General features: G+C 40.4%; 1 protein-coding gene across 1 annotated transcript in view; it reads left to right on the forward strand.

The window, feature by feature from the left end:
- The window catches only part of pex5la (peroxisomal biogenesis factor 5-like a), a gene marked incomplete at both ends in the record, with an annotated part of 86382 nt that overhangs the window by 27541 nt on the left and 31964 nt on the right, over positions 1–26877 (forward strand). Inside the window, 3 exons of the mRNA XM_080000626.1 lie at positions 9119–9223; positions 23424–23535; positions 26014–26223. Coding sequence (XP_079856752.1) covers positions 9119–9223; positions 23424–23535; positions 26014–26223 — 427 coding nt within the window. The remainder of the gene's footprint in view (positions 1–9118; positions 9224–23423; positions 23536–26013; positions 26224–26877) is intronic.

Below are 26877 nucleotides of genomic sequence, written 5' to 3' on the forward strand. Positions count from 1 at the left end.
GGACGGCCGTGTAGATTTTAATGGTGTGATCACAGAGGTATAGGCGTGTTTGTATGATAGGGTGACAATGTCATGGCACACGCTGTCAGCCATACACCATAACACTGATTTCTCTTTAAGCCCTGTTTACTCAGATTTCCGTGCGCACGTCAGCCCACAGCCCCCCGGGGACGGTTTTTCACTATTGCCCCCCTCCCCTTCTCCCCCATTATGTGGCATTACCGTCGACCGCCTTTCCCAGAGAGTGTCACTTCATTTTTCTGTTCCTGCTGGATATGAAGCGTCTCCATAATATTCGGTGTTGCAGCGATGGCGTTAAGTTCTCAAGGATTCTGGACCTTTTCCCCATGTGCTGCATGTTTGACCATTTATGTCTCCAGTGTTTGATGAAGTCGTTATATTTATACTTAAATTCACTCGGGTCCTGCACCCCAACTGCATGCGCTAATGTGTGTGACCACCAGCTGCCTGTTACTGTTGAAGTATTATTATTCAGTCGTTATTGTCAACATATAAACTGTGACGAGTATTTTTTTTTTAACACACAATGCATCCATTCAATGCTTTTGCTCAAATCTTGGAAGTCTCAGAACTTAAAAGACTGTGAAATCCGGTCGTATTTCTGCTTCAGTCAGCTTAGTTCATAGTTCATAGCTCATTATTATGATGGACAATTAGAGTGTTATTATTATTATTATTATTGTTATTATTATTATTATTATTATTATTATTATTATTATTGTTGTTATTATTATTATTATTATCATTATTATTATTATTAGGACAAAATAACACATATATAAATTAAAATTTCCTTAAAATCCTTTAAGGATAAAACCTACTGCAACCAGCAGCTCAGGGGCCTCGTTTATAAATGATGGGTATGCACATGAGATGATATATGTGGCACATTTACACAAATGTTGGGATTTCAAAAAAATACAATGTGCCTAAATGTACCTCTACAGAAGCTAGGACCCGTGGGTTCGCACATTCGCAACGGGATGAAAGTGAGGGAACTACGTTAGACCGATGTGGTTGAATGTAGTCATTTATGTGTTCTTCTAAGATGTTCCTCATGCGCTTCACCGTTGAGGAATCTTATTTGCTTCAGGCCCAATGATCGCTTTACATGCACTCACATGTCCAAACTGGAGAGCGAAATCAAAAAGTCAAATATAAATAATAAAATAACAAGCATGCTTCAAATGAGTACATCAATTTACAGATGTGTGTTTGAACAGACCGTACTGCTTGTTTGTAAAATCTAGTCGTAGGCTGAGAGGTCCGCAGGCTCTGCGTGGACATGGCAGAGCTCATTTCATGACATTTTGTCTCGGCATGTCAGTTTTGCAGCATGATCTCTGCTATCATCAGTGCTCTGCATGTCTGTCACGCCACGTGCTGAAATCCCTCTCACTCTCTTTCCCCACACAGAGCGTTCTCACATAAAGGAACCCCTCCTCCTTCTCTTCCTCTGTTATCAGATACTCTTCCTCCATGAACAATGTATCCATGTACTGTACGTACAGTATCTGCTCCCTGTTTTTCAACACGCTGCAAATACCTTAAAGCACTCAGTCCCTCCCCCCATCGCCTTATCCTCCATCTCCATCGTTTTTTGCGTATAGGATTCGGTTTTCTTCCTCATTCATCAGATCTCGTATGTTGTATTATAATTCCAGTAAACGTACTCCACAAAGTCCTTCCAACTGAAATCAGACATGACGTTGGTGTGTGGACCAAAGTCCAAGTTCAAGATTTGTAATTTGAATACTATTTTTTTAAATGCAGTCACATATAGAGGAATATAGTCAATTCTAAATTCACCTACTTTCCCACTTATTGTCTCCTATTTTATTTATTTTTTGTTGGAGAACTCAGACCCTATCCATTTGGCAATGGTGGGAGCTAAATCAAACTTTTAGAGTAATTCAGAATAACATTTGAACTGTCTCACCCTGATTCACAATGGAAGCTGCAAATGGACTCATGTTCACAAAACAGCAACAGGGTGGCTTTCAGAAAATCGTCGAAAACCCCTTTTGTTGACTGAGGGATTTCAACCTTTGCAGGGGCATAAATCCGTGAAGACTTGCCTGGCCCAGCAGTTTTGGAAGCATTCCTATTAGGCAAACACATTTACAGTGATTACTGGTTAAATACTGCTTCCCAAGCAATCCGATTCAGAGACGCCTGGAATGGGAGGAGCTGGAGGACTGTGAGAAGGGAAGGAGGTTTGCATGACTGCAGAGACGTTTATAGGTCAAGTACATCAACATTACAATCCAAAATGCATTTATAGAAGCGGAGCTGTTTGCATACATTTGGGTTGAGTTTATTTTCATTTGAGTTACATTTATCGCAAATTACCGTAATTGAGTTAGCTTTCCAGTGAGTACAATGCTCCTGCTGTTGGGAACAGCTCATGGCTTAACCAAACAAACAAACAAAGAAAGCTTCACGTTGTTTATCTGATGCGGTTACACCAAGTGAACGTAAACATGGTGATGAGGATGTTTTAAATAGGACTCATCCATGTAACACCAAGATTAATCATTTGATAGTCCTTAGTTGATCATTTCCAACTATTTGCAATTTATATAACGAGCCAAAACCATAATCTTCTGGAACCAAATTTTGGAACCAAGTAATGCGCATCTTAATATTTACTACTAAATCCAACAAATAAAACATTTATTTTTAGCTTTTTTTTCCCTCTGCATTTGTGAGTCTAAACTTGCTTACTGGATTTCTGTTGTGTAATCATCAGTTCAGATTCAAGATAGCACTTTATTAATCCTCAGGGGGAAATTCACGATTTAGTTTGAGATCAGTTCACCAATTTCTGCTGTTTTAATGCATAATACCATAATATGTCAGATAACATGACGATTGATGCACAGCGGAGTAAATTAAAAACAGAACATTCGAGGGCAGCAAGACTGTATTTTCTGCTATAAGCAAGCGTTGAATCACAAATCTGATTTAAAGGTTAGAGATAAACATCCAACGCTGCCTTTCAGTTTCATAACTCAGTGCACATTATTATAAACACAATTTCATAAGATAAGCAGTCAGCGTAAGTGTTGACTGCTCTGCAAATTTCCACCCAGTTCCTTGAAAAAAAAAAAAAGGCCCAAAAATGCTTAGAAATGCAGGCGTCCCTTGCTGTGATATCAGGAGAGCAGTAGCCCAAAAACTCCTTATACGCAGTAAAAAACAAATTGGTATTGTTATTGGGAACTTCTCAGGAGTTTATTATGGCGCAGGGAACAATCATCTGGATTGAGCTGTACATTTGGCTGCAGACGGCAAGCTGAAAAAATGAGCCATGCGAATCATTAAAAAGGGGAAAAGTGTCTTTTTTTTCAACGCTTGCTGGGGAGGACGTTCAGTCGGACACTGTGGACCACCTGACCGGGGTGTGAATTACCGTACGCTACCTTTTAATACCCAGTCCGCCAGTTTAAAGGGCCTCCTCACTAACTAACCAGCTGTCCCACACTGGAATCCGAATATGGCAACATGTGGATCAGCGAATAACCTTAAGACTGAGAGTCTGAGTGTAAGCTAAAAGTAGTTTACTAGTTCATTGGCAAATAATGTAACAAGAACGATGGTTTTCATTTCCTGAAATAATGCTTTGAAAGTATTGTGCTGCTTTCTATGCGATATGTGCTTTTAGCAACCAATTTTTTTCACTGTCCCCACTTAATATTCATTATGGGAATACCATAATCATCCATGGGATGTTACTGTACAATCGCTCACCGTGAGCAGTTCTTTGCATAAATGGTGGTAGACATTTACAGATATTCCCCCATGCTAATTCCTAAGGGCTATCACCTTATGAAGTTTGTTGTAGTCTTTGTGTGTTAACTTAATGTGTCTTCCTAATGCAGGAACACACCGAGTTCAGGGTGTGTGGTCTGTGTGATCTCATATGAGTGTGTGTGCTACATGTACAGTGTGTACGGTGCTGAATTTCCCCCCAGGAGGATTGATGAAAGCCCTGTCTTATCTTATCTTAGTCGTCTAGCTCTGCAAATGACTTTGCCTTTCCGTGTCAATGAACATGTGTGCGGATGTGTAAAGAGGCAAAGTGACACACATAGGCGGTCAATGCATTGGGCGTGGTTCGGAAAATGCCTGGGATTTTTATTGTTCACAGAATTTTGTTGTTTCCTTTGTCACTCCCGCTGGTGGTCAGCGCTGTGCGTCGCTCACACCTGATGAGTAGAATTAGGAAAAAACAGGGCAGAGGAGAAGAGACTTGCTTGCAGTAGTGTTGAAATGTTTGTCTCTTTTCATTCGGCTCACTGAAAGGGCCGACCCTTACGGATCCCAAGCATTTCTTTTAACTATGAATTTGTATTAAATATTTTGTATATATTTATTCTATAAATTAAGATATTTCCACTATAAATTGATGTAGAAAAGGCACAAATTGGTGCATTAAAAATCACCAGAATGCAGGAAATGAAGTGTTTGACGCTCAAAATTTCCTGGGGGGGGACCTCCACACCCCCCGATTTAGAGGTTTTACCGGGGGCCACTAAATCACAAAGTCCGCCCCTGGGGCCACGCCTCTCGCTTCTATCGGGATGTTTGTTTGATGCTGAGCTCTTGTTTGCAACCTGACTTTCGACCCTCCACAAGGCCCCTTCAAATTACAGAAGGTTTTTGGGGGATTCATTTCTATCCTACTCAGGGAAATAGAGATGGCTCTATCAGAACTCTACCCACCACAATCCGCCCCCACCCCCTTCTATATCCACTTACAGGACATAAAAGGCCACAGTATGGCAGATAATTTCTTCTCTTGTGGGGATATGGGCATCGGTGAGTGTGGGAAATGTCCCCATATAGAGAGATCCTCTCCGTTATGTGTGGATTTCCTTTGAAGCCCATCGGGAATCATGCAGTGCCAGAGTGGTGCCAGTGGCTCCCCTGGAGACACTTCAAACGCCGCACTGCATTACCAACACCAGCGTTATGTGAAAAGGACAGTATGGGAAACGGACAGAATGGAATATGGACGGAAAGTTTTTCCACGCATTATGAAATGACTCATCGACTGGCTGACTCATTGTAATTGTTCAACTTATTCCCAGCCACTGACTGTATTTGGTGACATCAATTAAATAAAATGTATAATATAGAGAAAAAAATACACATCCATGCACCATGCATTATCAACCTACTTATGTATCTATGATGTACAGTATACACCGATCCGCCACAACATTAAAACCAATGACAGGTGAAGTGAATAACATTGATCATCTGGTTCCAATGGCACCTGTCAAGGGGTGGGATGTACAGTATAAGGGTTAGCAAGCAGCAGCAAGTGAACAGTCAGTTCCTGTGTTGGAAGCAGGAAAAATGGTAAGAAGGGAATAATGGGAATAAGGATCTGAGCTGATCTGACAAGGGCCAAATTGTGATGGCTCGACGACTGGGTCAGAGCATCTCCAAAATGACAGGTCTTGTGGGGTGTTCCTGGTGTGCTGTCGTTAGTACCTACCAAAAGTGGTCCAGATACTGTAGGACAACCAGTGAACTGGTGACAGGGTCATGGGTGCCCAAGGCTCATTGATGCGCGAAGGCACGCCCATCTGGTCCGATCCCACAGAAGAGCTACTGTAGCACAAATTGCTGAAAAAGTTAACGCTGCTATGATAGAAAGGTGTCAGAACACACAGCGCATCACAGCTTGTTGAGTATGGAGCTGCTTAGCCGCAGACCTGTCAGAGTGTCCATGCTGACCCCTGTCCAACGCGGCAATCGCACATGAGCATCAGAACTAGACCATGGAGCAATGGAAGAAGGTGGCCTGGTCTAATGAATCACGTTTTACATCATGTGGATGGCCGTGGATGTGCGTAGTTTACCTGGGGAAGAGGTGGCACCACTGAACTATGAACTATGAACTATGGGAAGAGGCAAGCCGGTGGAGGCTGTGTGATGCTCTGAGCAATGTTTTGCTTGGAAACCTTGGGTTCTGGCATTCATGTTGATGTTACTGTGACACGTGCCACCTACCTAAACATTGTTTCAGACCAAGTACACACTTCATGGCAATGGTATTGGCTAGACATTTCACTGCATATATGTATGAAAGTATGTATATGTATGTGACGAATAAACCTCTTGAGTCCTTGAATCCTTGATGGCAGTGGCCTCTTTGAGCAGGATAACGCACCCTGCCACACTGTAAAAAAATGTTCAGGAATGGTTTGAGGAACATGACAAAGAGTTCAAGGTGTTGACTTGGCCTCCAAATTCCCCAGATCTCAATCCAATCGAGCATCTGTGGGATGTGCTGGAACAACAAGCCGGATCCCTGGAGGCCCCACATCGCAACTTACAGGACTTAAAGGATCTGCTGACGTCTTGGTGTCAGATACCACAGGACACCTTCAGAGGTCTTCTGGAGTCCATGCCTCGACGGCTCAGAGCTGTTTCGGCGGCATGAGGGGGACATGCACATTATTAGGCAGGTGGCTTTAAGGTTGTCGCCGATCGGTGTATAAGCGTTTGGTTAGATTTTGGTGATTTTTGCAAGAAAGATTAAGCCCAGGTTGAAAACGACTGGAATTATTCTATATGTCAGCCCTTCAGTAAATGTATTTATGTGATTATTGAATCATGTAAATGGAATTTTAAATCAATCGTACTGACTGCTGAGACAGACATCTATATTTGCCGTTTCTACCCTGCGTCAATAACAGCAAGTGATTTACTGGCTGAATCGAGGCTCAGTACATTTTTCTGACAAAGATAACCTCTTGATATGGCTATTGGTTGGATTTTATAAAAGGGAAACAGAATGTCCATAACCCATGAAAGACATCATATTCATTTTTATTGACTCCAAAAATAGGCTGCGATTCAAATTCCTTTACACTAAGGTATAACATAAATTATGTTATATAAAAGCAAAGGAGGATAATAGCATAGAAATTGATTACAGCATACAGCATGTTACATACAGGTTAACTATTGCTTGTTGGAAATTGTTCACTTGCAATGTACACTTTTAATGAATAATCTCCCAAAGAATGTTGTTCTTCCACACATTTATTTTCTTACTTTGCAGACCAATCGCCAACGGGATAAAATACTCTATTTTAGGTATTGTACTGTATGTATAATTAGCTTCGTCGTTCAGGGTTCAGACAGTTGTTTGTTGGCGAAGAGAACAAAGAATGAGGTTGTCTCGTCTGTACTAGGGAAACCATCGCACGGTTATCAAAAGCATCTCAAATGATTCCAGTAGAAACCGATGTCAATTAGGAGGAGGAGATAAAAAAAGATGGAAAAACAGATAAAATAGCATCTGCGGCTTAATGAAAACATCTCTCTACCCCGGATCCTGTCGGAGCAGCTCACGTTATGTCCCCGGGATCTGCTGACGCCGTCGGCTGCCGTACTACAACCACATCTGAAACACAAAATGAGCTATCAACGTTTTCTAAAATGTCTCCTCAATCTTTTCAACAGCAAGTTTAACCAAGATATTTTTCTAGCCATCCCTTTGGGATTTTGGGGAGTTCTACTACAGTAGGTGTTTCTCCAGCATTAGTAATACCTCTTTGATATGTGCAGTACGTCTCCTGTTTATTTCCACTTTGGATCTACCTGGGGTTGGAGCGCAGCAGGTTTTTGAGCTTTGGCGTTAGTATCAGTATCAGAAATCAGAACCAGAACCGGAATCAGGCTTTCTCTGCCAAGTACGGTAACACATACAAGGAATTTAACTCCGGTTTTCAACGACTCCTCGTATGTACAGGACAACAGTAAAAAAATGTAAAAAAGTTAGGAAAAAATTTAGAAAAATGTACACAAAAAGATGGACATAAAACATACAAATGAAAATATATTAAAAAAAAACAAAACATAAAAATTTAGATATTTTAAAGTGTGAATTGGGCAAGCGGCATGTGCGAGGAGGTAGAATGTGCAAACGTAGTGAAATATAAATTATTCTTGAATTAGTGATTGAATGAATGTGCAGGTTTGGACCGGGTTAGAGCCATTGGGTGGTGTGGAACCCAGATAATAAGGGAAATGATGTGTGGGAAGAAGCTGTTGCGGTGTCTGGATGTTCATTTTGTGCCATATTATTATAACACAACTACCGTTTGAAGGTGTTTAATTTTAATTCTGTAAATGCTCTTCTGCCAAGTTTGTGAATTCAGAACATGGTGGAAAAATAATTTTTGAATGAGGCGACTGGTGTAGAATAGACGTAATAAATAATGGAGCCTGGTTCTTTCAGGGTGATGATGCAAGACATAGTATGCAGTTCAATTTTTATTACAGTTGAATATCTTTGACATATTATAGTAATAATTCTAGTTCTCCAAAATCTCGTGAAGCAAGGCGAGCATGAATTCTGTGGCAGTTTAGAAGCCGTTTTCGACCCCTTAATCCCCTGTTAGGTACCTGATGGTCTGTAGCGATTGGGCCCAAAGCTGTGAAGTTTAACGCAAGTATGAAGTGACCTTGCAAAATATATTTGACCTCGTCTTTGATGTGGGATTAGTTTTCATATAGTTCTTAGAATGGGAGAATTTTTGGGGCTACGTACTGTATGCTTTTGGATTAGGGTTAAAGTCACACTTTGAGAGTTGTGTCAATCTCAAAATGCCAAAGCCAATTTGCCTACTATAAGAAGATTATGTAGATATGTACTTCAAATAAAAATACAAAAATCACACAAACTGCAGTTAAGAAGTTTGTACCTGACATTGTAATGGATGTTTCCTTGGCAACATTAAATGTCCATGAATTGTCTTTGTCTTCTGACCAAAGACCTGCGTGTAATAGGCTCTGCTGATTATAATATGGTGTTGAAAGATTTCAACACTATAAACATATGACCATTTCCATCATTGTGTAGTGACCCCCTCTTCATCACCATACTCTTGTGGAAATGTCTACAGTCTATGTTGCTGTTTTTGTTGATCTGAAATAGCTCACCACAGTATCTCCACAGTGTCATCAACATAAAGTAAAGTCTTGTGTGTAAGAAGCCCTTGACGGGGGGCAAAAGCACCGAGTTGTCCAACTGTCCTGACGCAAGTCGTTGTTGATCTCACTGTTGTAGGGGAAAGACTCTAGGGCTGCAGATAAGACTGTTGCCATGGTCCTGAAGGAGATACCAAGTAAGGCGTCATCGGAAGGGAAGCCCCTCCTCACGGTGACTACCAAGGTGGGCAGAACCATTGCAGAGACCACCCCCCCCCCCCCCCCCCACACCCCTCTCCCCCCCATCTCCCCTGCTTCCCAATGGAAGTTCTTCCAATGTTGCTCCTAATGATATAAATGGCCTTGGACATCCTATTCCTCACCTCTACTGTCTACTAACTCAATCTATCAACCTCATGACCCAAGCGTCTAACAATATCATGGAACAGCCAATGTTGATTTCATTTGCGTTCTAGCTGCTCTATGGGGTATACAGTTAAGCTCTCCTTCCCTTCCAATTATTTACACACATTTGACAATCAATTATGAATGAAAGAATAGCGAGGGATTCTTACAAGTCAAAAAGTGCTAAACTATACAGATTTAGCCTTTTTTTTTTTTGGTCTATTTCAATTAACCTCATTCCTGGCACCTTCTTCGCTGACACTGACTGTGCATTTAGTGATTGACCATAGAGAGTCCCAAAAGGTTTCCAGTAATTTCCTCTCGCGCTCCCTCACCCAACCCTTAGTATGTCAGAGACATTTCCTTGTCAACGGTTAAAAACCTCATAAGCAGCTGAACCTCAGTGCAAATATGTACGCATTTTCCAAATGCTACATCTGGCAGCTTTGTGTCGTGGCTTCTCCTATAGGAAACGCTGCTGTATACTGCTGTACATTGCTGTACTTTGCTTCTTCAGTTCTTCCCTTTCTTTGTTAAGAAGTGTTATGTGTAGATGCAGCAGATGCCGTAATTATAATAACGTTTCTTGCCCTTGTGCTCTGTGCTTGAATGCTTTTGTGTGTATTCTTTGTGTTTTGTATTTGTGTCTGTGATTGTAGTGTAGTGCTGTAGTAGTGTTGTGTGTGTTTTTGCTTTCTTGCTTAGCTCTCCAAAGTCCTGCTTTTACTTTGTAACAGGTAACTTCAAAAGAATGAATGAATGAACAAATGTGAAGAGATGTACTTTTGCCCAAATGTTTTGCTGATACACCAGGAAGTTCACACCAAACAATACCAACGTGACCAATCAGCAACAAAGGAAACCAGATAGGGCACTACCTCTAAAAATAGGTCCACGTTGTTAGAATTTCAATTATTGTGAGAGGGCCACCGGGTTTTCCTGCCTGGTTTGGTTGAAAAGGAGGCTAGACGAGGTCAACGGGGTCAGAGAAGACTGTGATTTTATATTCTTTCCTGGACATCTTCATTCAACTTTAATTGGAATTTGAATTTGAATACGGTCGACAAATAAAATTGATTCAGATGATGAAATATCACTTTAGATCTCCTATGGAAAATGAATGAAACTTGGTCATGTTGGAAACTCCAAAAACACTCAGTCTGTAGAGAAAATGAAAACCGAATTGAATTAAATGTTGATACCAATCCCAAATAAAATAGAAAAGTACAAACTACAGTATACGGTACTATACTGTGCTGCATTCTGATTGAAGATAAGTTAATGCATCAAAAATGTTACACAGCTGAAAATTTACACAACACCTCTATGGCCTCGGTTCAATACACAGTACATGTTCACCAGCATTATGTGTGTTCCAGGGGCTCCAACGTGTGTTCCAGCACATGTAAGGCACCCAAAACAAAACAACAAAAGAAAATTTATGATTTTCGCCATTTTGGGAATAAATGTTTGTTAAATGTTCAAAATAGTCGTTGCAGTAAATGTTAACATTATTCGACGATTAATGCCATACACATTTCAAAAGAGAAATTAAAATAAAAGGCAGGGGAATTTCTCATCATTTTCAGGTGATTCCATTATTTTCTTCTATTTTCTTCATTCCAAACCGGCATAATGAGCTGGTTCGGTGCTACAGGGTTCGTTCATGGTATTTCAGTAACTGCGACTGCACAACCATTCTTCCGGACGCTTTTTAGACATAGTGTTGAGCAACTTTTATTTATTTACAGAACAGTATTAGGGCCAGGCAAAAAATAAATAAAAATACCCCTGTGTTTCAAGAATTAACTCAGAATTCCGAGATTGAAGCTGAAATTCCGACAATAAAGTCTAAAGAACTTTTCGAGAACAAGTCGGAATTCAGATGCGTGGGAAGGCGCCGGCCACGGCATTACTTGGAATTCCGACTTTTAATTCAGAGTTTATTCTTGAAACACAGGGGTATTTTATATTTCTATTTTTTTTGTGTGGCTCCAATACCCTTCCGTACTTAATAGATCCATGCTCGACAGACCAAAAATAATATAGCGATTCAAACCACCATTCTTCCTTCAATATGAAATGGACTTTGTAAAAACCTAGGATAAATCTGCAGGGCATTTACCGCTTGACAAAACAAAAAACTTTTTTTTTCTTACAATAACATGCTTGTACTGACAGCTTGCAGAAAGGGTTAAAGGATTGGGGGTGGACTCAAATATGTTATACTAGTTTTGTTGCCATACTTTCAAACAATAATATTCTGTTTTTGAATAAAAAAATTCTTAAGTTATGCCTTTGGTGCACCCTACACACACGTACACACACAGCTGTATATAAAATGCTTTCAGCAGCTGGTCTCTATTTCATGTAAAACTCTCAATATGTAACGGCATTAAGGAGCCGTAATTAAGTGGAACACGCTGCTTCTTCAATATCTTGTAATTTAAACCACCTCTGTGTGATTCCCACACAGTCTTCTGGATCCATCTATTAGGCTTAACTCCTCTCTGCTTCTCTCTTATTACGTACAGTCTATTACAGTATAGACAGTATATAGACAGTACATATACAGTATATATACTAGGGTTGTGCAGAAAGCCCAGTATTTGTATTTATATCTGTATTTGTTGAGGCAGAAAAATTATTTGTATTTTTTTTGTATTTAAATTAAAGTGGAAATGGGCATAATCCTGTTTTTGTTTTGCTTACACTTCCAATTTTAGGATATTAAAGTGTTAAGTGTTCTTCAATAAACTATTAAAATAATTATGAACACTAAAATGTAATTATCATTTTCAGTATATAGACAGTACATATACTGTACATTATTTAGACAATACATATACAGCACATCTACAGTATATAGACAGTACATGTACAGTATATTGACAGTACATATAAAGTATATAAACCGTACAGATACATGTACAGTATATGGACAATACATATATAGTATATAGACAGTACATATACAGTATATAGACAGTACATATACAGAATATAGAGAGTACACATGCAGTATATAGACAGTGAATATACTGCATAGAGACCTTACATATGCAGCAGTGCTGTCCATTATTCCAGCCACAATTTGCAGCACAAAAACAAATTTAAACTGGTCATCACGACAATGATTAGTCATGCAATTTAAATTACTATGAAGCAAAATGATGGAAATTGATAGGGAACAATGCAAGGCTCTCAACTTTCCCGACGTCAGCAGCTCAGGTGCACGGACAATGTGCAAGCATTGTGCAAGCTACAAAGTGGAAGTGTTAAATCATATAATTCTGTAGGAAGGTTTGTCTTGACAGAAGACAACCATTGTATTATTTATTTTACATCTCAATATAGTACAGATAACAAATGAGCTTTAAATGAGTAGTAATGTTGTCTTAAACCAACACATATGTCACTTATCAGATATCCATAATTATGGTCCTTGCTTCCTACACCCTGCCGGGCGTCACCTTCCCTCCGCCGCTCACCTCCGCCCCCCGCCCTCCAGACTCTGATGGATTTAACTGCTACGCGGTTCCCTTGACAACAGCTTCCGAGAGATCTCTTGGAGTCATGCCCAGGTGGCACAATTAGCAGACGTTTTCCATTACATAATGTTCTAGCTTTCCCCTTAAAGCGCTTGTAAACAAAGTGCCGCCGTGATCTGATCTGCACTGGACAGGAGCACAAGACGTGGAGGAGGAGGTGTGCAGCGGAAAAAGAAAACGCTAACGAGGGGATTATACATAAAAATAAGAATAATTATATCAAAGAGAATAACAGAGGACAAACTAGTCGGGGTTCTCTCCTTCCTCCAACATGGGGAGCCGTAATTATCTTTGGCATCCTTCTGCGGGTGCTGTGATGTACCTTTTTTTTGCAATGAAAATAAAGAGTAATACTGTGTTAAAATCACGCTACATTGAGATTGTCTATACAACGTCATAAAATACTTTTCTATCTTTCGTCTCTACATCTGTATGCAGACGGGACCACACAACCTAGACGCTTTGCCTTTGTTTGCGGGCAAAGTTATATATCCGCCTAAAGGGCACGGGTTAATGGCGACAAAACAAAAAACAAAAAAAAAAGCTTCACCCGTCTGGGACATTGTTGGTTGCACAAAAAAAAAATAGATGGGGTTGTTTTCCAGACCCTGGTGTGAAGGGATGTGGAACATTTGTTGCTAAAGGGGGAAACACAGCAAACCTTTTAAGCCATTTCCCTACTCAGCCACCTCCGGTTAGGTCAGCCAACACGGGTTGACAAAGGATGGTTTATGTGGAAAGAAAAAAAAAGCAACACACACTTTAGAATTGTGTGAACAATGGTGCATATCTTCACGATGTTAATCATTCAAGTTATCAAAGTCATGCGTTTGTGAAAAGAACAAAAACAGAAGCTGAAGATTACTGATGATCCACCCGTCTTCCTGACTGCTAATCCAGCGTGTTGAAGATGCTGAACGGCAGTTACTTTCCGCTCTAATAATAGATTTTCATATGATTAACATGATCAGAGGTTAAAGGTCACCACTTATACTCCTCTTCAACAAGTTAATATCATTCTCTGAGGTCCCCAAAACATATCTTTGAAGTTTTTCATGGAAAATACCTCTCAGATTATGCTTTCTGGCCATTCTAGCATGCCTCTACACCCCTCTGTTTCAGTCCTTTACTCGACGGGCCCTTTTTGCGTCTGTAGCTTTAAATGCAAATTAGCTGCTCCCCCGTTATGCGGAGACCCCATGCACACCAAAATCTCTTGTTTGTGGTCGGGGGACCTGGGTTTTGCTTTTTACTTTCAGGTTGGTGTGCAGTGACAGTATAAATCATTTAAATAGTAAGTAGTAGTAAGTAAATCTATAATAAAACTTTATTGCATGAATATAATGTATACTTTTTGTATATATGTATACTAAATGTATACTATTATAACTTAAGAAATTCCAGTTCTCACTGAATCTTAATATTAAGAAGTAGAATTTATGACGGTTAATTTAATATATTTCTCTCTACCAAGTACCAGGCCGCTGAACCTGAAAGTCCTGCGGAGCTGTCCATGGTTCTGCATTGTGAGGTTAGACGCCATCTGTGGTTCAATGCCAATTTTGACCACTTTATCGCTATTCGCTATAACTTTTAATTGTTTTTTCGATGTCTTTTGAGTTTAACAAGAATTATAGAACGGTTTTTGTCACCGCTTTGTCACGCCTTCTTTGTACAATAAATTATTCAAAGTTTCAACAAGTTGCTTTTGGAGTGCGTTTTTAAAACCATGGACTGCTGCCGTTCCGCTACCTTCAGATGCCGTGACAGTAATTAGAATTATAATAATAATGTTAAAATATTATTTACAGATCACTTGAAGGTCTGGGCATAACACCCCTTATAAATGTGCTTCAATTGCACCAACTCTGAGGACGATCACACAGTTACCACCAGCTCTCTGCAGACAGTAATAATTTCATTCTAACTGCGTGCGGCTATTAGCGCCGGTGTTTGTGGATTGGAGTTGAAAAATTCGATTCGTTTTTTACAAGGAGCCTCATTTGCATAGAAAGGTGCCAGTTTTGCACCAAATGCAGGCATAATACCTCATTTAAATATGTGCAAATAGCACAGGCACAACGGCACTATTTGCATGGCAGCACAGTTAGCGATGCATTTCACCTTTTGCGGTGCTTTGTGAATTGGACGCTCGCTTTTTCTGTTATTTGCGCCTGCCAAAGCCGCACAATCCTTTTATTTCACCCGTCAGATAAGGGGCGGTATTATTCTCATGAGCCCCCACTTGATATAGGAGTAGGAGGCAAATCTGAATGGCTTGTTGAATCACATGTTTTGTGACAAAGGCAGTCAATGAAAAACTTATTTGACAGTTTATGTGTTCATCAGAGACCCAGATGTATGTGCACAGGAAAGTGGAAAGGGTGAGTTTCTCATAAGTGATGACCTTTAAATTGGGGGTGGACAGTCTTAGATTTTTGTTGCTTGACTATAAGTGTACTATTAGTGATATCACTTATTCTAGACAGTGGGTGAGAGAGATATGAGACAGAGAGACGGACGGACAGACGGACTTATGTGTAACATTGGGATCTTATGGGTATTATGATGAAGTTCCATGATAACTATAGAATATATAGTTATATACAGTTTGCAGCGCTCCAGTCCCACATCCTTGCTGCCACGGCTGTTCAATTTGCATGGGTGACTCACCACAGATAATTGTGTTGGATCTCTCATCGTCATTTCCCAGATAGTGAGTATAGGGGAGGTTTCCAGGTCTAACAATAGTTCCTAAAGCAAGGTCTTATTTTGAATTGGTATGACAATTAAATTTAGTGCTCTGAAGAACCTCATCGTGGATGGTTTAGGAAGAGTTTAAAGAACCCACGACCCTGCTCCCTTAACTAGAGGAGTGTCACTTACCTTTCTGGCCTATACGTTTTTAGAACTGGGCAGCAAATAGTTAACTGTGGAATTACAAACCAGATAGTTATAATGATGTTATCGCGCGTGCATCGCCCACAATTTAATGAATCAAATTCACCGCTTACAGAGGTGGTATTTGACATCAGCTTATCTAACTTATCTAAATGAACCTTTGCGGAATCATAATCTGTGAATCGTCACTTTTTTAATTTAGTCATTTTTATCCAGCTGGCATTCAGGCACTATTTTATTTTCCCAGTGTTTAATTACAATCAAAGACATTCAAGGACACGTGGTCATGGGGTTTTTTCATAAATGTTCTCTGTGGAGGATCTGCAACAACGCAGAAACGGTGTTAAACAGGGTTAAGAGTTAAACAGAAGCCTGGTATGATCAGGGAATAAAACTTGTTGACGATGTATTGCTATGTTGCTTTCTCCCCTAATAATAGATTTTCATATGATTCACATGATCAGAGGTTCGATTGGGGGTGGACGGTCTTCAATTGTTGTTGCACGGCTATTAGTGTAATTACGTTACTATCGATATCGCTCATTCTAGAGTGATAGACAGACAGACAAACAGACAGACAGACAGAATACAAAACATTTTACTAAAGGTGTGCTGATATTTTAACGGGACTCCTCTAAGCTGAACATGCGTCATAATACAGAGAATTTTTCCAGATGTTTGAACTTTGAGGATAATAAATTTTATTTAATATGTTAACTAAAAGCTGAAATGAATGTCCACTTACCTCCCAAATCCCAACTTAACCCCTGCATATGATCAATGTTTTTTAATTAATTAATGGGTAGCAATACGTTTCCATGTTATTTTATACATTTTATACATTTTTTACACCTATTCTGAAGTTGCATACATTTCATTATTGCTCTATTTCTCAGCAGTTAAATTGAAATCGCATTGTGGCCAAATGAAGGCACAACAAGAAATTATATAAAAAAAATTTATGAATAAGCAAAAAAAAGAAAAAGTCACAGAGACAAAATGTGCACAGTTCAGGAAAGACCTCAGTGAGACCGTATAACAGAATTATGTAGCTTCAACCATCTGGCTGTCATAACTGGACAGTATTATTCACTCGCCCCCCTGTTGTTTTCCTGGACAACGCTGCGAGATCCAACCTGTCATTGTTGATGTGAGCACTCGGCTGCAAAATGTTTGATGTTTTCATCTCTGTCCTCATGTGTGAAAGGTGAATAGAGTCCAAGTTGCTTTTGATGCCATCTGGAGCGCATGCCTTGCAAGGTTGACAAGAGACATTGGAATGAAAGTATGCATTGCTTGGCCCCATCATTAAAGATTAAAAAATTACCACTTTGGAAAGCCCCAGTATTTTCAATTAACATGACTGAAGATTATTAATCAATGACAAATTGTTGAAACTTTGGAATAGGTAATAGAAAATGAATATAATTAGTCATTAATGCTAATAAATCAATGATGATACGATAACGGTATTATCGTATCATCCTAACTTAATGTTGACTTAAAATAATTGCCCGATCGTTTCTGAGAGGGGGTGTATGTTGCTAATTATTGTATTATTTTATTATACCATAGTGTTCATGAATGGCGATGAATGTGAAGTAAAACTCTTACTAAGTTGTTTTTATATGGCTTAGTTCATAAATAAATAAAAGAGCTGCTTCGGTTTTTCCATCTACATTGAGGCTTTGCAATGTTTCATTACGGGATATTTGTGATGTTTATTTAATGTGCGGAAGAAAAAAAAAAATCCGTAACTTGAATGAGTGCAAATGCTACCGTGTATTGGGGAAGGTAATTGTCTCGGGAGTGGATCATAAACTTGTCAAAAATTCAGATGAGTAAACAAATTTGGCATTGCATTTTTAATCAACTAGGCAATGGCCCTCGCAATTATGATTTTCATACTCAAGTGATTAATGGCTTAATGGATTAGGCTTTTCAGGTGACCTATCTTTGGGTTAGGTCTGGTCCCTCAATTTTTCAATGCATTACAGCATGTTATTATTTTTTTTGTGTTGAGAAGGAGCCGGCTTTTCAAATGAGCACAAGTGAACCTAATCTCATTAAAAAAAACAGGAGCCCTAGAAGACCTTAGAAGCCAGTCACTTCTTTCATTAAAGATCAATTTTCATCTGGCAATTATAATGCAGGAAGAGGGGTTTTACGGGGTTTTCAGGCAGACAGAGAGTGAGGCATATAATTATTTCATAAAGCCATTGATTGAATGAGAGCTCTGAATTTAGCTTATGTCTTTCTCTCGGCACTCCATCTTTCTAACCAACCTTTAAAGACCAGTTCTGTGCTGTTTCAGATGCAATATAATTCATGGGCCTTGCAAAGAAGAATTAGGCCTCAGTCAGCATGGTGACATTGTAGAGGGAGCAAAAGGGGAACTCTGGTTATTCATCACTGCAAGACTTTGCATCAAGCAATAGGGTTTATTTTTCTGAAGCTGGATCGGCATAAACCTTTTGCAACCCCAATTAGCTGTGCTAGGTTAGTGTTCCCAGGGCACAGCGAGAACTCTCAGTTGATAAAGTAATAAGGTTTCTTTGTTCTGTATATGCTTTTTCGCCATTTTGCCCCCCACACACAACATTTTTTTTCTTTTTTCCATTATGGCTAAACATAAAAAATGGTCTGATCTGACAGTGTGGAATTGCACTGCTTTGCAGTGTATTTTTTTTACTACACAGACCATAAAATCTCATCCAAAAGTTGTTTTCCCCTCCCTGACTTCACATCGTGCTTTGTTCAGGAGCATAAAAAAAAAGTACAAATACACAAATGAAGGAGCAAATCTGTCACTCAAAATAATGTTGTGATAGATATTCAATTTAGTAATTTATAGTGGGGTCAAAGTATTTGTCTATAATGTAGCTTGAACAGCTAATAAGTTGGGTTGTAACTATTTCTGGGAGCACACAGCAGCAAAATCTGTTATCGTTTGATTCAGCCTGGGCCGATACAGACAAGCCTCTACTCAGCACCTTTTATACTGTATCAAGCGTATGGCAGTTTGTGTGCAACACCATTCCACGGCGAGAAATACTTTTGTTTTACCACCCTCATTAAAATTTTGCTCAGGAGCTCTGCCCCGGAGAGTCGGGATGGCAAATGCCATGTTCCTTTTGCAAGCGTGATGTAAAACACAAACAACCATGATTTACCGTTTTGGTGGGGGCCGGTTGCACCCACAGCAATGATTTCTGGGTAAAATTAATAAAATCGCTACATCTTTCTTGGAAAGCCAACAGAAAACCAGCCTTGGCATGGTGATTAACGTTTCCATGGTTTGGAATGTGAGATAAGGAACATTAGCAATTACTCCCTGGAAGGCATCCGCGGCGGCCGCGCCTTTAGCCCAACTCATCTGGATCTGAGCGGTAGAGCAGGGTGAGACGTCCAGCTGGCCACAGGCTCTGTCTGTTTAGTCCTTGGCAATCAGGAAAATCCTTTTCTTTTCAGTGCAGTGATGAAAAGTTTGGGTCTTTTTGGAGGTTTGACTCCGACTCTGAAGATGTGTTCAATTTTCTCGAGCGTTATAACTCCTTTAGAAATTTAAATTGCACTCAATAACAACAGTATAAAAATGTTATGTGCTTTACGAAACTATTAACTTATCATAACAAATGACTTTATAAAGACAGGGCACCACTTCAATTAAGGGGAAAAAGAAAATAAACCACGTTAACTAGAGCTGATCGGTCTCATAAGGATTGGAGTTCTTTGTCCGATGCATAACCTGTCTTTAATTTTTAAAGAACACAAACAGACAAACTTCCCTCTGATAAGTTGGATTTATTGTATCATGCTAAATAATCGAATATATGAAATAATAGTAAAACATATAATTAAGAAAATAATATGGTAAAGAAAATCAGCAAAATAATACAGGATTTTAAATGTGACAAAACTTTGACTCAGGGACAACAGTGAGGTAGAAAGCGACGTGACTGTTATCAAAAATAATAATGCAAGACACAGGCTAAGTTAACTTCTCTAAAAGGGGAGTTAATTTAAATTCTACATCAACACGTACCATGAAGCAGGGTGGAAGCCTTTACCTCACTGGTTGCAGAGCCAGAGGTGGAGAGTTTCTGACTTTCGCAAAGATTGGAAACAGCTTCGTATCCGTGGCTGTCCCTGAACTACTGGCTTGTCTGCCAGAGGGTTCGGCTATGCCGTGTGGGAGTCCAGCAGTTGGCTGTCTCCCATGCGAACTGGAAAGGTTCACCAACCAGACGAGGTCCTGACCGATCTGTTCGGTCGCGAGGTGCAGCAGCTTCAATTCAGGGAGTTGGATTGGCCAGGGAGCAGCTGGCATGGTTTTCAGATGATGTCAGAGTTGTCCGGCAACTGCTCCAATGTTCTTCTAAGGTTGTGGCTGAATGCGAAATAAATTAATCTGGCAACACTAACTTCACTCACCTAGGCTTGACTCTTTTGTGGGTCGGTGACAAACTTCAAAAGGGGATAACGCAACATTACGAAAAAACGCAAGATTTTGTGACTAATAAAACAACAGTTCTTCAGTTGGGTAACTGAAGAAGGCTGCTTCGGTAAAAAATTGCGTGTGGATGTCGAAGAACAATAATAATAACGCGTTACTTTGAGCTCAAAGGTGAGGTCCAACCTGATGCAAGCTCAATCGGCGTGGTCTTTTGAACCTTGGCCAGAACAGGTGGAGTTGGGCATTAGCCAGAGGAGGCAGAATTTTGGCATCTCCCCTTTTAACTGGCTACTGATTCTTTCTGACTATTAAATTTAATTTCTCTAGGCGCAAGAGTCACATAGCTTTATACATCAGTATCGTAAACCAATAAGCGGTTTAAACAAAAACTCTTGTGACAATGTTTTACGCAAAAACATGAAACACATGATTTGACATTGGCCATCTTTCAAAACCAATTTTATCAGGAACATAAAATTTGTGGCTAATAAACTGTTAGGACGATTCTAGTTACAAACTATTAAAGCAAAATCACAAAATCGCAAAAAACACTACTAATAAATGGCATAAAGTAATCATCCTTAGGAAGACCACACGGTGCAAATTAACCTTGCAATCTTAGTGGTTACAGGGATTTCTATCCGTTGGTCACTAGGTGACAGTATGGCTACATGACAAATTAATACATTTTAAACTAAGTAGTGTAAGTTCATCATTTGCATCGTACAGTGATGAAAGTTAGATAAATTTTTTTCAGACAAACTTCTGCAAAAACAATGTTACTTCAATTACTGACTGATTTGACATAGATTCAGACTAGTCACGAGAGGGTTGCCCGTTTTAATGACTCGAGTTTGTATGAGTTGCTCACTAAAGAGAGTTTTTGAGTCACTCAATTCACCGAGTCAGTCACCCAGAGCTCGGTAAATCCCGCACGAGCCCCGGCGCCCATAGAGTATGTGCACCAGAGACTTCCGTTTGAGCCACCTAACTTCTGGTTTAGCCAAGCGCTAACTTGAATGGGATAAAATTATTTAATCGTGCGGCTCTTCTAGATTTTACAAAATTTATCGGATCGAATAGATCAAATTCTATGAGTGAAACAAATCATTTTGCAGCGGCTGTGACGCTCAAAAACAATTCCTGGGGCCTGTTCCTGGGGGCTTGCTCAGAAGAGGCACTCAAGCAATCAGCGCTACTCTCACTGACTCACCACACACAAACTCACGAGTCGGAGCTTCTCAACTCGAGGTGACAGCCGTATATCAAACTATCCAGTCATTCACTCAAATCAGAATCGAGTTGAGTAGCAGTAAACTTCTAAAAAGGGACAACTTCAAATTCATGGATGGTTACTGACTGTACCTGCGGCATGGAACTTGCGGGTGAGTGAGGGATTTTGTGTAGCCTGAGTCAGACCTTGAGCTTCGGGCTTCGAGAGCGAGTACCGAGTTGGGACTCTGGTTGGGAATCGCTCACTGACTCAGACTTGGAGTCAGACCTTGACTTCAGCTCTGGGCGGGCTGGGAGGGCGAGTGATTCGTGCGGCCCGCGTCAGACCAATAAGTGCAGGGGGCGGGCTCCGGTCTGGGAGAGCGAGTACTGAGTTGATACAAGCGCCATTGTGTTGTTTTTTTTTTTCTTTTTAACGTGATACATTTCCAAAAACACTGTTAATATAAGAGTTGCACAATAGTGTGAGTGACACATTGTCCAGCTAGCGGCAGGTAGGAGGGCCGAGTCAGTGCACGGGTTAGTAGAGACGAGGATTTGTCACTCCTGAGTCAGTGAAAGGAGTCATTCGTTTCAAGCAATTAGTTCAAACTCGCACATCACTAATTCAGACTTCTTAACAAAAGAGGAAATGCTGGTGAGATTTTTTCTCAAGACTGTGTCCTGGGAGATAAGCTCTCAGTGGGAGGCAGGGTTCAAAGGAAAGAATGTTGGGGTCTGAGGAGGGGGTCTGTTGATCAGGTTTTGGTTGGAATAACAAACCAGAGTAATTTGGTTATCTTCATGTCAGCCTTTGTTCAGTTATCGTCGTCTTTGCCTGGTGAGTATCCCAATTGACTCCTTTACCAGGGGGGGTGAAGACAAGAGTTAACAGATCCAAGCTCTCAGCTGGGTTCCTGAAGAGATTTATTTTGGTGGAATGCAAAGTCACATCAATCACATCCACTTTAAATTATGCCAAATGCCTTCACCTTTTCTTCCACATGAATTTGACCCTCTGTAAATATTCTGTCTGTCTGTCTGTCTGTGTCTGTCTGTCTCTCTCTCTCTCTCTCTCTCTCTCTCTCTCTCTCTCTCTCTCTCTCTGTCTCGCCCACTCACTGAGCTTGTTAGGCTGCGGAACTCTAGGCGCATCCATCACCCGGGAATCACGACTCTCGGCTCTTTTCGTCCGCAAATCGAGTGTCTCCTCTCAGTGAATGGCTGTGTGTCTGTCTGCAGTTACTGAGTCATGAACGAACGACTCTTTTTCCTAGTGACTCCCAACTCCTGAGACATGTTACAGATTTGTCCATGACTGACTAATAGTTTGCGAATCTTGTATCCCTAGTTCAGTGCTGACATTAAGCGCACACACCGTGTTCCATAGAGTCTAGAGTCTAGTCAGCTGAATGATCTTTATTAGGAATTTAATTACCATATTGATACAGACATGTCTGCTAAACACAATGTAACTAGCTAATGTCATCTAACCAAGTCTTTAAGTAATGTAATGGGATACTTGCTGCCGAGATTGTCTAAAAAAGTTCAGGGACAAAAATGTTATCTTATCTTGTAATAATTTCTATGAATTAAATTAACCTCTACATTCTTTGCTTATTTCAATTGCCTGAGCCCATATTGTGCAAGTAAAGTAGAATAAACACAGAGTAATTTTGTCGATGCTGATGTGTTGAAACATATGACAAACTAATATGATGAACTATTCCACAAGCGTTACAAGGACACGGCAACATGACGTCTGGCAAATAAATCACAAACCAAACCAGAGACCTTGAGCTGCAAACACGGCTCCAGTTTATCATACCAACGACCCCGGTGGATGTCGTTATGCCGGAGGGTCGGGAGGCCAAGGAGGTATTCTGAGTTTGAGACCTCTCATTTGCTTGCACTTGCAGCTGGTGAGTGAGCAACAAGAAAGCCGTCCGCTGCTCAGCCCCTCCATCGACGATTTCCTCTGCGAGACGAAGTGCGATGGGGTTTCCCGCCCGGTGACGTCCAATACGGCTGGTAAATTACAAGGGCTTTCTTCCCATCTGTCTGTCTGTCACACGTACAGGCTGTTTGTTCACCTCTGAATGCTGTTGACATTCAACATTAGCCATTTAAATGATTTTAAGGTGATGGTTTACTGTGAGATTCATTTAAAGAACCAACTTTGCATTATAATTATACTCTTATACTTTTTTTTCTCGTTTATATAGACCATATTTCCTCAAATATTGACCGGGGCCTATATTTAACTGCAGAGGATACCAGGCCCAAGTATATTTGATTATATTTTAGTATAAATTTCAAATCAAACTTCCGTCTGGGTGCCATGCCATGCAAACACTTGTATGGTGAAAAAAGAGAGCGCTAGTAGTTACGCTAAAAGTTGCACTTCTGTTGGTAGCTGAATGGGGAATTACAGTATTCCTAGTTCGCCTTGAACGCACCACTTCCTGCTTGGAGCGCTGGAGGAGAGCAAGAGCGTTCAGATCGATCTGCTCCGCAGCAGAAGGAAATGGAATAAATTAAATACACCTACAATAAAAACACTGTTTTTATTTGCTCAGTTTGTGAGCAGAGCTCCAACTAGAACAGCGCCGCCGCTCCGATAAGTTTTTCTCCCGGTCTTTATTTGAGGCAGGTTTGTATTTGTTTGTGTAGACCACGCCCCTGGCATTTATTCAAGATTTTTATTTGACTAGCGGCTTATATTTGTGTGTATACTGTGTGTGTATATATATATATATATATATATAGAAACTCATGTACATTACATTTTGATTCAACATTTAACATTCAACATTCAACCCTAACCCTAACCCTAACCGAAAAGACTGACTGAAAGACTGGTTCACTAAAAAGAGCCTAAATTCCCATCACTAGTAAGCAGTTAGTACCGTGGGTGTAAAATCTGTACTTTAAACAACCAAATTTAAAAAAGAGAGGCAGAATGACCTCACCAGGGCCTTTAAGATGTAAAACGTGCTTTGGAAAGACAGAACGGCATCTTGAAGATTCCATGCATCTGTTTAGTTTTCCTCCCTAGATTAATCATTTTGGGCATGTCAATACATCTTAGGCATAATTTTCTTGAAGAGCACTTCCTTCTTTCTTTCTCGTGAAGCCCCCGACACCTCAGCACTACTTGTGCCCCTCAAGCACGTCGTTGGTTCCTCATTGCAGTGATTGTGAATGCAGTGGAGGAGCCCCATCCCTGGGCTTCAAGCGTTCTCTAAAATTCTCTCTGTAAAACAGCTGTCTGCCAATTGAACCTCTATTTTTCTGGTCAGGAACAATTTTCAAGTCTAAAGGGATTCGTTTATACAGTGTAAGTCCACCTGGTACATGATTAACATTTTGTTTTGTTCTTCCAAGACAAATATTCTATTCACAATGATGTTTTAGTGGATTATAGCCTACATTACGAATCCAGATAAAATGCAACGCAGATGTATAAAACATCATGAATATAAAAATGACATGGCCAAGTGGTTGAGCGCTAAAGTACTGCTCAAGTACTTTTTGATAAAACTAATCTAACTGTAGTTTTTATGATGAAATAGAATTGGGCATGACATGTCATTTGTAGGACATTCATTTCCTTTTCCTTTTTCAACTTTCTTACTCTGATGTCATTCTTCGTGTGGTGGCTACACGGTCAAGCATCTAAAAATAAAAATAAAAAGTGCTTTGTGTGATTTAAATAGGGGGTGGTCAAAATGTTGCACACTCCTTGGTACTGTAAGTGTGAGCTTTTTCATGCATTTCCAAACACGTGTTTCTATAGTTGTTCTCAATGCTGAAAATATTGGAACAACTTCAGGACTTCAGGGTTCACTGCCCTGTGACTAAAATCAAAAATGTCTCAATAAAGGTGGCCTATTAGCTTTGTTTTAATGAAATCTGACAAGCCAAATTAAAGCAGTTTCATTTGTCGGATGGAGCCCCACATGAGTTTGGGGTCAGGAGCGGCAGCGTGGACAAAAGGCTGAGCCCTTCCAGAAGGAGCCTCCATCCTTTCTCGTTGCTCCGCTAACCTGGGATTGAATTGCTTAATTGACCATAATGGTGCTCCTCCGGAGGCTTCCTTATCTTTATCAGACTGAGCTGTAGTTATTTGAAATATTTTTCAATTCCATGTGAAAATTGATGCCGAAAGATTTTCGATGCCGACGAAGAGGGCAATGGTGTGAGAGCTTGAGTTCGCTCGATGGCTCAGCAACAACCGCTAAAATTACACACAAAGAATAAACCCAGCCACTTTATATAATCCAATGAAAAGGGAAAAAGGTTTCGGAACACATGCTTGACTGCCTCCCAAAGAGCATTTTGTCCCATGAATAAAGTTATTAATAGATTATAAAGACTAAGCCGCCCATCTCTATGTGGTTTAAAGAGGGAAATGGACTCGTATAATCACCATTTATTAGCCTAGGGTTTTCTAATCTCCTAATTTTGGGTAATCCCAAAAACGAAATGAGTCCTTCTTTGTCCCAGTTCTGTCCTCGGCGTTGGACCTTCTGGATCTGAGTGAACCCGGAGAGCGGAGGAACAGCAAGGACAAGAGGAGTCCGCTAGCGTCCCGCGGCGAGCTGCAGAAGAGCAGCGCTCACAGGAAGAAGACGGACGAGACGGAGCTGATCCAGGTGGAGATCGAACAAACCGCCCCGAGCTCACGCACTCCAGAGAGGGCATCCCTCGACTCAGGTAGAGGCACACATCTCCTTTTCTTGCTCCCAGAAGACGATGTTATCGCGTTTGACAATAGGCGTAGATTTCAGGGGGGACGCATGGATGCATGGAATGCGTCCCCCTCAATATTTATAACACATGCATTTGCCCCCCCTCACCAGTAAAAACACAAAATTACATAAATAAAGATATTTCCACCATAAATTGATGCAGAAACAGCACAAATTGGTGCATAAAAATTCACCAGAATGCAGGAAATGAAGTGTTGCTGTAGCTGCTCAACATTTCCTGGGGGAGGGCCCCCACACCCCCTGTTGTGTGCCCTCCAATGTTCAAACTGTATTTGCCTGTATGGTGCATGGTGTATACAGTTTGACTGTTTGACTGTGGTGTTTAGTAAGTACACTGTGTCCTCTACCATATGAAATGACGAGCTTCATTTAGGGTTTCCATTGAAACGCCTATGATATCTGTCATTAGATGGATGGATAGATAGACAGATAGACAGATAGACAGACAGAGATGTGTTAATAATAAAGCCAAAATTAAAAATAAGCAAAACAGACCACAGAAACGTAATGATCCATTCTGTCGGAAATGAGTCCTTGAAAGATTGTAACTAGAGAATGGACAATTAGCTCCCAATTTGCAAGCTGGAAAGGTTAAAGT

This window comes from Zeus faber (assembly GCF_960531495.2).
Source record: "Zeus faber genome assembly, chromosome: 1".
NCBI lineage: Eukaryota > Metazoa > Chordata > Actinopteri > Zeiformes > Zeidae > Zeus > Zeus faber.